Genomic DNA, 15,300 nt, shown 5'->3' on the forward strand with positions numbered 1-15,300 from the left:
TATGGAAAGAGTAGGCCATTTGTCTGAGTCATGGTTTATACCCTACACTGCTCCCCATCCTCCTCCCCTTTCCTCCTTCCACCGCCGCCTCTCTCAGACCTTAAGAGCAAGCAGGTTTGCATTGGGATTTGAGGTGTAATTAAATTCAATAAATAGGCGAAGGTGAAGAAATAAATCAAGCGGAAAATGATAAACAACAGGAGATTAAATGCCACTGAGCCGTGCAAACAAATATTTCAATATAATTTTCTACAGAGGGCACACCGGGAACCCAGCAAACCTCAAAAACTTTCTTGAATGAAAGTCAGCTCACCAAAGCCACCCGGGCTATAATTACGTTTGACACGTGCCTCCTCGTTGACATTATGATATGGCGCACAATAGGGAAATAAATAACCGTTTGAAGGACATAGATTGTAGGAGATGACAGGTGATGTTCCCTGCCCTCCGTCTCTGACGCACCTCATCGTCCTCCTGCATCATCGCTTATTCAGAGGCCGGCCAACTCTTTATTAATGACTATTGAAGTAGCAATTAATGCTGCATAATACATGAACTACAGCTGTGCAAATCTGAATAAAGTTTGATTAGGTGCTAAAGAGGAAAGGGGAGATACTGCTTGTGCATATTAATGCTACCATTTTATAGAAGGGAGGGGGGGGGGTGATCAGTAGGGGGCTGCTCTTTGTGGCACACTGGCCAGATGAAGCTACAAAAAATCAGTTACCCAGCCAGTGCTAAAAGTCAGTAATAAAGACCAAAGCATCTCAGATGGACTGTGGAGGCCATAGTACCCGTGGTCCTGTTCAATTTTAAGCAGTGAGATGTGAGTCATAGTGCCTCGGTTCACACACTGATTTGCTTGCTCCGCTCCATACCGCAACCATACAGCCCTCCTGGGCATAACAAGCCTAAGTGCTTAAAGTCCCCAGAATGGAAATGAGGCATCGTTCAAGGCCACACCTGGTGCACTGAAAGCACCCGGGTCCACTGCTCTATGAATTAATGACGGATCCTAACAGCACCGAGGTCAATCTTTGACTCCAGCTACTCATTTACAGCCCTCAGAACAGTTATGAGAAACCACACTGAAATGTCTGCCTCCTAGTGTGTGTGTGTGTGTGTGTGTGTGTGTGTGTGTGTGTGTGTGTGTGTGTGTGTGTGTGTGTGTGTGTGTGTGTGTGTGTGTGTGTGTGTGTGTGTGTGTGTGTGTGTGTGTGTGTGTGTGTGTGTGTGTGTGTGTGTGTGTGTGTGTGTGTGTGTGTGTGTGTGTGTGTGTGTGTGTGTGTGTGGTTTGCCTGCTTACTCTCCCTACATCGCCTCGATAGAGACATGCGGTCCAACCCCAGATTAAAATGACAAGGACAAAAAAAAAATGCTTGCACCCCGGCCTTTTAAAATGATCAACCGTGTCTATTCTTCTCTCCAATTCACTCTCTCTCTCTCTCTTTGCTTCTGCTCTCATGCCACTCAGTAAATCTTTAATTCCTAAAAATACAGTCTCCAGTCTTCCCGCAATCTCTCTCTTTCTCAATTCCTCCCTCTCCCACTCTTTCCTTCTCCGCTCTTGTCCTCTTTTGAACAGCTGCTATGCCTTTATTATGTTGCTGCTTTCTCTCTCCCTGTCTGGCCTTTCACTCTAATCCTCCAATTGCCTTTCACATGTACAATATTCTCCCTCCTAGCCCCCCATTCCTCTGACAAGCTTTCACATATTAGATTAGGCTTAGCTTTGTTTATTTATTTATTTAGTCGAGGCTATTGTCTCTGAAACTTTTGCCAACCCAAATTCTCCTAAAAAACGGTAATGCTGCTGACTGTAATTTACAGCTCGTTCCTCTTTTCCGGCAGCAACATTCTGCTACATATCAATTTGGCTCTTGTGTGCTCTACTGCAATCATTCTTTTGGTGCTCGTTGTTGGCAGTGAACGTGGCGGCACTAACAGAGTGTTTTAGAACAGGCTGTCTAATGGAAGCTTGCTGCATTTTGTGGTTTGGAAAAATCATTTAGTGGTTAAAGAAATACACGGTAGCAAATGGGTTGAGCAGTCACCCGTTACGCCGGCCACCTCGGTGTAATTGTGGTAATGAAGTCCAGGCTGACCCTATGATGCAAGGTCCATGCATACCGCCATTCTGACTCTTTTATGGACCTGACCTGAGTTACGACCCTCTCTCTGATAGGCTGGTGCTGAGAAAGATGGAGAGAAGGGCGGAAGAAGGGTGGGAGGGGGAACAAGAGAAAATAAAACGGCGTGGAAGAACACAAGAGAGTAATAGGCTGCTAAAAAGTCAGCCAATGACAGACGGACAGAGGAAGGGGTTTCCAGTAAATCATTATAATGAAATGAGTCTTTTACCTTAAGGACAGTCGCTCTTAAGGGACTGTTATTCAAAAGCTCTATGCAGGTCCGGCCCTACCCTTCAGCCTTCCCCTTTTGGCACATTAGCCCTCAGTCAGTCTCTGTCCCTATCTCTCTAACCTCTCTAGTGAGCAGGCGCAATCAGGAATCAATAGCCATGTCACAGGGAACCCATGCTACTTTGACACCAGTGGATACGACAAAAAAGTCTATTACACGGCAGTTATCTCCATTACTGCTGAGCAACTTGGTCTCGCAAAAGCCACCCGATAGAGGATGGCAGGCTGAGGAAATCAGGGTAGGTGGTGGTGGTGGTGAAAGGTTGTGAAGCTCTAATGCTAAGGAACATGTCTGATTAACCTGCATCTCTCCTTTGGCAGCAGGTCTGTGTGCCTGGCAGAAGACAGAAGACAGAAGACACCCAACCAGCAGACAGACGTGTTTATATTTAGCAAGAGCAACCAAGACCTACTGTCACTATCCTGGCCAACCATATACTGTTCTCCACCTTTACAAGCAGGGAACTTGTACGCTCCAACTGCGTAGATCTTTTTTTAACAAATGTGTTCTGTCACTGATGTTTTTCTTTCATACATATGGCTCAACCAAAAACAGCAGCTAGTGTCTCCATGACCACAAGAGGACGTCTGGCTTGTCAGGAAAACATAGCAGTTTAAAGCAAAACCAAAGTTGATGGTTTTCCGATGAGGACAGGTTCAATGTAGGCGACAAGGTGTAATAGCAGAGGGATATGCAGAGGGAGACCTTTGGGTCAGAATGGGACAGGAGCCGTAAAGCAATGTGACACTGATAACTGGGTCTCACCTTGGCCCAGTGACCTTGATCAGTCAGGGCATCAGTCGATGTTTAATTGTAGAAATGTCATGTGTTAGATGCGGGTGGGATTGGCTGTGGAGTTTCCTCTGTGTCGCACGCTTCGCACCTAGGTTGACACTCATTTGTCTGATTAGCTAAACAAACGCTAACTGCTCACCAACTCACCTCTCCAGATACACCTGGATCTTCTCCATCTGTTCAAAGCCTGTGTGGTGCATTCAGTGACACTCATACACGTAGAGCTTAAGAAAGAACAATGTACATGCTAGGGATGCTCCGATCGATCGACCACCAATCGTTATCGGCCGATATTCACTCTCTGTCGATCGATCGGTGGAGAGCCGATCCCATGACGTAAAATACATGACACTTTTCTCTGTGCGCGGCAAAACAAGCTCGCCAACATGGCTTCACCGGTCTGGCATTATTTTAAGGTGTCCGAAAATGAGAATAAAATAGCGGTATGCAACGTGTGTGAAGCAGAAGTCCTGAAGCTCTGCCCGCTGTGACGGACCGGTGAGCGGAGCAACACACACACTAAGAGTTAGACCTAACACACTTAGCTATTTGATCTACCTCTGGAACTAGCTAAAATAGTTATACATATATTTATTGTTCACTGTCGGGTCACTCATTACTGGATCAGTGAGCTGCATGAAACACTGACAGGCTGTCAGGAGAGAGAGAGAGGGGGAGGGGGAGGGAGAGGGGGAGAGAGGAAGAGAGAGCGCTTCCGCTAATTTCTCCCGTGTTATTCTCCAAAGTTAATGTAAACTTGAATAATGTACATCATTTGAATGTAATAATTATGTTGGTTGTTGTTTGTGGAAGCTCTAGTGAATGAGCACCATTAACTGAGTTTTAAACATCACTTTAAATGGAAGATCCCCATAGGCCCCGCCCACTCGATCGGATGGGCGATCGGTATCGTCCGATACTGATTACGGCCCCAAAATTGGCGATCGGAGCATACCTAGCACATGCTGAAGATTATCAGCTGATAAAGTGCTCATAAATCAGAATTAGAAAACAGAAGCATTAATCAGGGGCTTTAGCACAGATACTGTACAATTAATGCTATATATTTATCTTCATTTAATGTGTGGGATGAGCAAACTGCTCCACACTTTATGATGTATGATTGGTTCAGAATGAAATAAAAAGATGCCGGTACTTTGTGTACGCAACATGCATGTATGAGGAATGCAAATGAAGCTCCCACTGTTGAAGAAACGCAACATAATGTTTGTCTTAGTAAAATACAGAGCTTGTATGGTAATGAAAGCAATAGGTCTCTGTGAGTGGAGATTGCTTTTCCAGAGCTTCATTTTACAGCTTGGTGTTGAATACACTCCTCTGGCAACTCCTCTTGAATGTTTCACCACAGACGAGATCCCAAGGGTTGGTACAGCCCCCTCATCACACATTGACACTCACTATGAGGAAGCCACATCATGCATGTGGAGGATATGAGAGTCAACTGGATGCCATTTCATCTGGTTTGGGAGCGAGTTGATTGCATATTCATCGTGGAGATACAAACGTGATAGAATGTCAAACCAGGGCAGCTACTGTATCTACAGTTAGCCTGGTGAGTCCACATAGCTTTTGGACGTGTCAAATCATTCCTTCTTTATCCATCGTTGGCTCTAAATACAGCTGTCATGTGGTCTCATGGTCACATTTGTGTAAATATGTAATCATAACATTGTAACACCAATTTCTGTGCGCTGTTAAAGGCTCTGGGTTCAGTACAATTATGTTCCTGATTGACTCCAGATTTCGTGGCTTGTTGGATGGTTAAAGAAACCACAGGAGGCAAAGAATAAGAAGGACGCCCATTTTCTAGCCAAATAATGAGTCATACAATCTTAGTATAATTATGACATCCATAAATACTAGCCACTGCCAAGAGCATGCCAGATGGCTTATTGAGCGATTATGATTGACGCATCATAGTAAAGAAACAGAGTGGTTTTTTTCGACTCAGTAGTTCAACAGAAGTATACAGTACATCTGTCAAGAAGAACAGACAGACAAGACAGGAGTGAAACAGAGCCAGTGAAGTCTTTGAAGGATGTCGGGACAGTGTCAAGATTGAAACCACCTACCTGGGGAAAGCCTGTGTGTGTGTGCTTTTTACATGCATGTGCATCAGAGCATGGGAATTAGTGTCTGTATACAAGCAGTCTTTATGATTGCTTTGCATGACTACCATCTAGTGTGTTTGGGGGTTGGTGGAGTGTCAGGTGGAGGAATGTACGTCAGTGAGCTAGCAGCACGTGTATGCCTCTGAACTAGGCTTCAAAGACACGCCAGGCAGCTGCTTTCATTGAGCTGCACACCGTCTCACGACTGTTACCAGAGGTGGGTGTCCTTAACAAACACAAACAGATAAATAAAGTGAAGAAATAAAGAGGAGATGTGGTTCATATAAAATATGTAATCCTAACAAATGCATTCCCACTGAACAGTGTGTGAAGTTCTCTTATTGTCACGCCATTGATATACTTCCTTGAAAAGCGCTGGACATGGAAGTGTGCAACAATATTCTTTGCATTGTGTGGAGAGGCTCTACATTTCTTTACAGAATTTCATGTTTACCAGACACACTTTTCTCTTAAAAAAGGGAAAAAAAGTCAATGGTCAAAAGTCAGATGTTAGTGGGGCACGTAAGAATGATGGATTCAAATATCTGCGACACAGAATCTGGTGCGGACACCGCTGTCACAGCTAGAATTGAACCCATTGCTCACAGGCAAAAAGCTGCGTTTCACAACACAAACTTTGCCTGCACTGAAATCCCATCCGAAAACACATTAAGACAAAAAAGAAATGTCCCAAAAGAAGTAGCCTTAAGCTTCAAACATAAGCTCACAATAAGGGCTAAGCATTCAGCTTTTAATTAACATTAGCCGTATCAGCATGGAGTAATTTCAAATTGTCTTAGAGACTTCAGAGAGAAAGAGTGAAAGACAGACGTTGAACCATTAAGCTCAGCTGATAAACCAGTCATACCGTTGGAGTCACTATCTCATGCTATAAATGTGATCTTTCATTTTGTATTGTGCTTCTTCTTTTTAGAAACACATGGTGCTTTCCTTCCCTCCTTCCTCCCCCTTACTCTTTTGATCCAGCCCTCTTTTCTTTCCATATTTCTCTTCCTTCAAGTTTCATCTTTTTTTTCCCCCCATGTTCTTTATTTCGTCTTGCTCTCAGCTTCTTTTCTCGTGCTTTTATCTCCACTTCATACGGAATAACTGTGCGGCTTGGTGAGCATAATGAGGCTGTTCCTCCACGTCTTCAAACCTTCCCTTTACCCGTTTGCCAGGCTTCTAAAACAAACCTGTGACAAATATTTTGACATTCAGACACAAGGGAAGACGTGTGCAATGATTCCAAGCATTCTGATACATCTTCTACAATAACAAGAAAAAAAGTAATAGTGAGGGGAAAACCCTTTAAAAACATACTGTTGAGTAAATGAGAAAGATAGCTGATGTGGTTTCCTTTTTCCCATTTTGACACATTAGTGATATCTTTGAAGCTGAAATGAGCTGTCCACTGTGGAATTAGTAAGCATAACGGTACGTCTACACTACAGGCATCAAAAAATGCTTTCAACGCTTCGCCCATTCACTTGAATGGGGTGACGTAGAAGATTTTTAATCTTCGCCGAACTGCATTGTGGGGAGCATGGCATGGCTTTGCAAGCATCACGAGCATCTATCGGCATCAAAAGTTGAACAATGTTAAGGCTCGGTGCTTGGCATCAGCCAATCAAATTCCGTTTATGCAAATCCCGCCAGTGCAAGCGCAGCCAATGAAACCGCGTGCAAGCTGGGAGAGCCAGACCGCAGTTCATTTCCTCATATTCCAAACGAGATATTACGGTATCAAATCACCCGGTTCTTTACGACCGGAACTATTTACCGGGATACAAACCGGAGGAACCAGGCATGGAGGGAGGTGGCAGAGACAGTGGGTGAAACTGGTAGGTTTTCGCCTGTTTGGAGAGTTTATATCCAGTTTACTTCGTTTTAACATTACTATTGCTTTGTATGTCGGGGGCGGGAGATTGATGTGATTGGTTGCTCACAAAAAATCGCCAAGCTTCAGACACGCCCAGCTTCAAGATTTTTTCATGCCTGTAGTGTAGACGGGCCGTAATACTGGAGCCTGTTTAGACTGAGTAATTAAAGCCGAGGTGTACCCCGTTGTCGTGGATCACACTGAATTGGCCTAGGCAGCTTGTTGTGCAGCTACAGTCACTGTAACACGTTTATAACGGTAATTGCTATGAATGAAACACCCATGGTACAGCATAGAACGCCACTCCACAATAAACTTGATTATTATGGTAATTATATAAGTATAAAACACTTTAGGGTGAGGGCTTAGATTTATCATCACAATTTCTGTAAGTGCATTTACAGAGATGGGGAATTGAACGTCTGGTTATTCAAAGGCCAAAACCATTGAGGTGATGGGAGTTTAGCAAAATTAGAAATCCATCTGGAGAAAAGGCAACGTTCTTTCCATTGTGATCATAATCATTTTTCTTGTTCCGCTATTGATTTAGCTTCCAATGCTCTGGTTGCTTTTTGCTCCAAAAGACAGCGAGGAAAAGGAGTGGATGAAGCCGGAAGATAAGACAGAGGGATGGTGGGATAAGAGGGCGGAGGAGGGGGAGGAGGGGGAGGAGGGTCGGTGATGAGTCTTGAGCCGCCCTGAGCAGTAATGAGGAAGCAGTAAAAATGAGACAGCATTGTGTTGTACTTTAAGGTAGTTCATCTTTAAAATGAATAGTCCCTGAAGGGCCAGGTGGTTAATGCCATTTATTAATAGACGGACAGGGCCAGCAGTTTGGGCTGTGGCCCTGTGAGAGCCCTTAGTTAGGATGGAGAGAGAGTGTGTGACTGACTAAGAGATACAAAGAAGAAGAGTTTAGGGTGGGGGGCTGCAACTGAGCAAATGGGGGACAGAATGGCAAAGCGAGTCTGCCTATTGATTGCACGGATGAGCTATAAGGGGTGTTGGGATGTTCGCAGCTGCCAATGAAGACATTTTTGATTAAAAAGTGAAGGCATTTAAGGTTGGATCATCCATCTAATGGCAGCTAATCCCCACAGGCACTCCATGTCACTACTCTAGGGCAAGGTCAAAAGGTCAGACGCTTATTTCTTCGGGAATGCTGGTCACTTTTTCTGGGGGAAAGGGGTTACCAAAATATGAATGGACGACACAGCAAAGGGATTATTTATAATTCCTTTAATATGCCATTCCTTGCACACTTAATGTCAATATTATCCTACTTTTACATTTTGTCAGCTGTAGTTTAAGCCTTGATAGCTTTTATTTGACAGTCTTTAGATTGTTATCTTCACAGTCATCTTGTGTTGTTATTACTGTATGTTTTCTTGTCTATTTGAGATTTTCTATTTGTTTATTTTTAAATGATGTGCAATGCCTTGCTTCAAAATGCTGCTGTGACCAACACATTTCCCATTTGAGCATCAATAAAGGATATCTTATTTAATCATCTTATTATAGGAACAATGTATATATGTTTGTGCATGTATAAGAGAGAGGTACCCATCACCCCGAACCAGGATCATAGAGCAGTGAATGCCTGGTCCTGAGCCTGTGGTGACCCGGTCTCCTAATGAACCAACAAGCGTTACCTCCCTGTTAGCCCGCTCTGCGCCCCGCCATTTGTCATAAAGTGGGGGGGAGCTGTCAGAGGCGGGCTGAAGAGACGCACCACACACCGGCAGCAGCAGCAGCCGTACAGCTGCCTGAGTCGAGCACTGAGCCGTTTGCACCGGGAGCATCTTTAGCTGCCTCCCAGGACACCACACAGCGACAGCTCTTGCCAAATTGCTTTCATTACGTGGGAAGTATCGGTCTTGATAAAAGATCCAAACAAAGGAAGTGAGGTGGATTTACTATGCTGCTCCACCTGGGCTCTGAAAATATTGTTTGGTGTTGTGAGTAAAATATCACCGCTGCCATTTGCACACATCTAAATCTCTGAGTGTAGACAGCGTCGGTGTGCAGCTAGCTACAGGCCATATTGCTATTGATTGCTTGAATGATAGAATAATTCCTTACCTGATGTTGGAGATGCACCAGAGGCGATGGCATGGGGAGAGAAAGAGAGAATTTGATTAGTGGTGGCCTTGTAAGTTATAAAGTACATGCTCAATAGGGAAGTACAAGCATACTCCATTATTACACTATTGCAATCAAAGTGTGCAATCTCCACTCCGAGAATCGATTCAACATTTCCTCGGTGGTTTTAACACATAAAGTGATAAAAAGCTGCCCTGAGTGCAATCTGACACTTCTATAGAAACGATCCTAAAGAGTAATTTATTCTTTCACGCTCTCTTAGTGAAGAGCAACACCGCAACATGACAGACACGTATTTAAAGTTCAAGTATACAAAGACCTCATTTAAATATTGATGTGTGTGTTAGTGTGAGAACTATGACTTGGCTGAGCGACTAAGTTGTATAGCTAATGTTGTCATGTACTTATGCTATGTGCGTGTGTTCTTTTAAATTGGTTTGAATTGGGCAATTTCTTCAGTTTCATATCATATCATATCATACTAACTTGCTTTCCCCTACTTCCTTCACCATATTATAAATAATATTGAAAGTTTAAAACAAGGATGAACTCACTTCCCCCTTTGACAGAGTGTGTATGGTGTCCCAGTGATAAAGACAAAGACATTTTAAGCCATAAAGCAGTGTGAATAGGAATCCTCATCCCCCTTAAGCCGCACTCCAGTGCCCCTTACACCCCTGACACTCACTAAGGCTCTGAGTCAAAGTCTTGTTCTCATATCCAACGGAGCCTCCCACCACAAATGTGCTTTAAACACATACATATTCATTGGCATTGCACATAAACCCTGCCCATACGCCAGCAGAAGCAGCCATCTGCATTAACAGGACTCAAGCTGTGAGCTAGGTTCCATCCACCAAGCTTCTTCAGACGTATATACATCAGTGGGAGCCCGGGCAAAGCAAAATCCCAGCACCCTTTTCCAAAGAAACCTACACTTGGCAGGTGAGAGTGAGATTCACAGCTTGACTATTGATGGTACAGTAACCATATATAGCTGTTCTACATGATTTAATTTAGTGGGCAAGTGCTACTTTTATGACTTGTTTTTTCAGCTGTAGCTTGAAGAATAAAGAGTTGTGTACTTTGATGCTTGTTGGCAAAGTAAAAATAAGTTGAAAAGTTATGTATAGTTTTAGATATGTTTAGGTTTTGTCACTCTTGCTTCACCTAACACTGTGTAGACAAGAATGTGTAGCACCACATAGAAGCAGAAAGCTATTCTCATAATTCACCTTTGAATGAAATAATTGGATCCAATGTAAAAGTCAATCTTAATGCGTTAGAAAAATATCACTCGTCACCGGCTTGGTCTTCAATAACAGGAAACATGTATTTATTATCTTTGCAAGAATGTAGGTAGTCATCACACACAGGGCTGCGTGGGACAAATAGTACCCAGAACAGTGTCCTTCAGATGCTTATACAAGAGAGGGTGTTACAGTCACAAGATGGAAGAATACTGGTTCAAAGCAGTATTCGGACATTAGTTCAGATTAGCCAAGGTCTGCGTAAGCAAAGAACATGACAGTCATTATGCCTATCTGTCTACGGGCTGTGTCATCATGCCAATCTTAGAACATAGCCATCATAACTTCAACACAGTGTCTCATGAGCGTCATCCATGTAGTCATACATCCGGCTACGTACATTACATTGCATTGAGCTGACGCTTTTATCCAAAGCAACTTACAATAAGTGCATTCGACAAAGAAAATACAAACTTGAAGAAAACAGAATCATATAAGTACATCAGAATTCATAGAGCCAAAACATTTCAAGTGCTACTGAACTGGCTTTAGATAAGCCAGCCCTTTATTAGTATATAAGTGCTTTGTTAGCAATTCTATCGCTCGAAGTGGAGTCGAAAGAGATGAGTTGTCAGTCTCCGCCGGAAGATGTGTAAACTTTCTGCTGTCCTGATTTCAATGGGGAGCTCATTCCACCATTTTGGAGCCAGGATAGCAAACTGACGTGCACAGCTACGTAGGGCCTCTGTTATCATGTGCTACTCTGATATAGAAGGAACATTCAGTATTTTCCCAACACAATGTATGATGTCCAATGCATTTATTTAATATGAAAGTAGTTGAAGACTGTTAGGGGAAAAAAAGGAATGAAATTAAAAGTTACGCAATTGTTTCTTTCTAACGCCCATCGAAAGAGAAACCCAGCCTCTGATCTGCATAAACTTTTAAGTAAGGATCATCCTCTTTTCTTCAGAAGCCGTCGCTCAGAGCTCTCTCTGCTGACAGATTCCTTTACAGATAACGCCTGGGGATCTCCAGCCAGATACAGTGTCACGAGATATCTGTTTTTCCCACAGATTACATCAGCCACGGTTTTAAACATTCACATGGGCACAGAGACACACATAAAAGATGATCACAGCGTTGCCAATCAGCAGCCTGCTTTAAGGAGGAATAACGTGATGTGCAGGCAAAGGGTTACATTTCCCTGAGCCCTAGCTCCCCATTCGGCCGCTCTGGAGGACTTCTGTGTGTAATTATTTAAAGGCCTTGTATTATAGTCTCCAACAGCACTGATCATAACACGGAGGGAAAGATAAAAGGAGGATTGTTTGATGGCGGGGGGATCAGCCCCCTGCTGAGAGACAGTCAAGCCTTGCAAGTCGGTCCTATGTAGAAAAAGGGTGGGGGAGAGTAACATGATGTGTGCTACCTCCATGTTTCCATGCAGTGAGGCTGGGATAGTCTACAGCTAACCGTTGGCTCTTGGGATCAGCCACAGGGATGAAGCAACTCCCTGTGAAATCAGAAATGAACCAACAGCACCGCTGCTCACGCATGCACTCACTCATTGGTGTTGCCGCGATTCAGGCTGCTAATTCTGAAGCAACAACCTGGAGCTAGAATGCTCCAATGATGATAAACAAACAGCATTTTGGATGGGGAGGGACGGATGGAGGGCTGGATGTAGAAAAGGAGAGAGGGAAGGCGAGAGTGTGGCAGTGCTGGGCAAATAAGACTCAGGGGCTTTTTTTTTTTTCTCATACATGAGATAGTTTCGGTTCTTTAAACAAATGTATGTTTGAAGTTGGGGCTCAGCTGAACACAAGCTGTTTGAAAAAGACTGATGCAAGAGTGGAGCGGGAGATGTGAGAGAGGCTGAAAAGAGGAAGAGGGGAAGAGGGGAAGGGGAAAGACAGAAAAGGGGTCCATGAGAAATAACATGCGCAGACACCGTGAGACAGATATATGGAAACAGCATGATGTTGTAATGCAGGTCAAGAACAGAGACAGAGAAAGACGGAAAGGAGGCCTCCAGTGGTGAAAGGGGGTGTTGCAGCAGAAATTCAATATGAGCTGATATGAACTGAACATGATTCGTTTTTTATGAATACAAACGATTAAGAGCTGAATGGGCAAGCATCACTATAGCACGGCATCTAAGAGGGAATGATTACTATTCGAAAATGATCTTAAAAGAAAGCACAAAATGAAACATATTGTGATCAGATTCACTAAACTGCGCAAAGATCATGTTCCTGTTGAGACGCACTCATGTGGGAAGGTCAAAAATGACAAAGTGTCTTTATTCCGTTGTACCATCCAAAGCCTGTCTAACGTCCAAAGCACACATACACACTCGTGCATTAACACACAGACACACACATTTGTGCGACGCTTTAATCAGAGCGTGGCATGCTCTCAGTCCAGACAAAGCCCAATCAGGGCGGTGATAATTTGGCCTCTCCTTCAATCAGCAGCGCCGTAATTGCATCAGTCACAATCTCCATTTCATCTTTCATCTCTGTGTCCGGGTGGCGGACAGGAGACAGAAAGACACTCTGAGGCTCGGGCCTGTCATTAAAACAGACAGCCAGCAAATCCAGGGGAACAGACAAGGAGCACGATACAACTAATTGTTGTCATTTCAATAAGGCTCACTCAAGTCCTCCCATTGCAGGAACATCTTCTTGTAATTATCTTTTTTTTTTTAAACCGAAATGGCATTGGTAAGTTGATAAGTGAGACATCGTTTTTTACTGCAATACTTAGAAAAACTACAGTGCTTATATGAGAACGGATTCAAGCAAATATCTCAAAATAAATATAAACAACACTGGACCATTTAAAAAAAAAAAAATGCCGGTCTAAAAAGCTAAACTTTAGATAAGAGTTATATTCCATAACAGTATTTATTTTTCACGTATCACCAGTGTAACTCCTTAGTGGAAAAAGAAAAGAAACCATGCTGTGGTCCATCAAGTCAAAGCCTTTTAAAATAAGAGTATGGTGATGACACTAAAAAAGTAAATGCAGTTTTATAATTCCCTAGTGCTTCATATATTATTAAAGAGTAAGATAAGGAAGAGACAAGATGAGTGAAGAAACAAGAAGAATGAAAACATTGTAGAGATTGATAGGTTAAGGATATCAATTGAAATTCATGACTTCTGTTATCTTTGGCAAAATGAGTCATATATACATTTTGCATGTAACGTAATGCATATGTCATGTAAGTGAAATTAGCCTTTGAATGATTAATGAGACATTGGACTTTTTCATTTGGACCATTGAGAGACAGGAATACATTAGTCTTCAGGGGAGACCAGTAGAGGAGGAATCACGCGAGGGTCTATGGACCTCTACTGTACCACACAAGGCACATATTCATTTACAGAGAATTACATTTAAATGTGTATTATTATTTAGTTCATAAGATGCTCCTGAAATAAAATGTATCCTGCTGATACACGTTTCAAAATATTAAATCCAAGGTAACAGAAAGGCACCTGGACCGAGCTTTATTTAAAAAGAAATGAGCAGATGTATCAGCGGTGTGGAGGAAGTATAGGTGATCAGTGGCTCATACACAAAGCAGACCTGAAATACTGCACAAATCAAGAGATTGATGAACTCCCTGATCGAATGATGCATCTGTGGCATGCCGAACACACACACGTTCTGAAACACACACACACAAATGTATATCTTCTTTCCTGTCAAACATAACCAAATACAAGGCAAGTTTGTCTATTCTCCAAACCAATGGATCAATGCTGGGCAGCATATAGATAAAAGCAGACGGACGGATCAATTCAGATGATCCATGAAAGTTATTAGTAATGACATTTATGAATATTTGATGGAAGGTACAGAGAATGTCATCATAAATAGTTATATAAGGAAATGAGGCAGGAATATAAAACAAACAGCATTAAACATTGAACGTGGCCCCCATGTCAAAAGGATTGTGTCCAGAATAATGGGTGAGTTAACAGGGGGAGAGGGGGCGGACAATCAGTCGTCCTTTATGTGTCTGCCTCTTAGTGGAGAAGGAAAGGTCGAGCCAGTGTGTCTAACGACCATTTGAGAGGAGGCCAGGGATCACTTGGGTAGAGCAGAGTGTGTGGGGGGGGCTGCTTCAAGGGTTTTTAAAAAGTAAACGCCGTCATCCTTTTATATATTTATTGATTTGACCTGACCCCAGTAGTTGTGTTGTTATTGTAATGCAGTCAAAATAAAAGCCAGTCAAATGTTTAGCATTTATCAATACGCCTCCTCGTTCTGGCATTCAGATTCATTGAATAAGAGGAGCCAGTCGGGGCACGGTGGCTCAAACATCCAGGATACACTCAACCCCGTGGACACAGTTGACATCTGATCCACCTCTTCAGACTACATCCCAGTTATCCTACTGTCTTGTCGATGTGCTCTTGCAATGCATCCTGTTCTGCATGCATGCTGTACACGCTTTTTAGAGATAGCCGACTCTCTCCTCACCTTCCTCAATCCATATTTACATGGCAGTGAGTGGGCCAGTGATCGTCCTCCTGAGTACCCCTGCTATGTCAGATGAGCTCTAAAAAAATAACAGCTGATCTCCGGTACAGAGGGATGTGCAAAAGTAGAAATAAAGAGATATTTTGCTAATTTTCATTGGGATAAAACTCAAGCAAAGATGGTGAAATGCACTATAAATACAGGACGAAAAGCT

The 15,300-nt window shown here is 43.0% G+C and overlaps 1 protein-coding gene across 2 annotated transcripts in view; it reads right to left on the reverse strand.

The window, feature by feature from the left end:
- Positions 1 to 1,369: 1,369 nt before the first annotated feature.
- Positions 1,370 to 15,300, reverse strand: part of LOC307014671 (CUGBP Elav-like family member 5) — a 66,589-nt gene continuing 52,658 nt past the window's right edge. Inside the window, exon 3 of one of the 2 annotated variants that reach the window (XM_079642736.1) lies at positions 1,370 to 2,192. In XM_079642736.1, the coding sequence (XP_079498862.1) occupies positions 2,058 to 2,192 (135 nt within the window). In that variant the 3' untranslated portion in view covers positions 1,370 to 2,057. Of the gene's footprint in view, positions 2,193 to 8,614; positions 9,316 to 15,300 lie in introns of those variants that run through there. The other variant, XM_079642737.1, reaches the window with a different exon arrangement.

The sequence above is a fragment of the Notothenia rossii genome (genome assembly GCF_949606895.1).
Source record: "Notothenia rossii genome assembly, chromosome: 1".
NCBI lineage: Eukaryota > Metazoa > Chordata > Actinopteri > Perciformes > Nototheniidae > Notothenia > Notothenia rossii.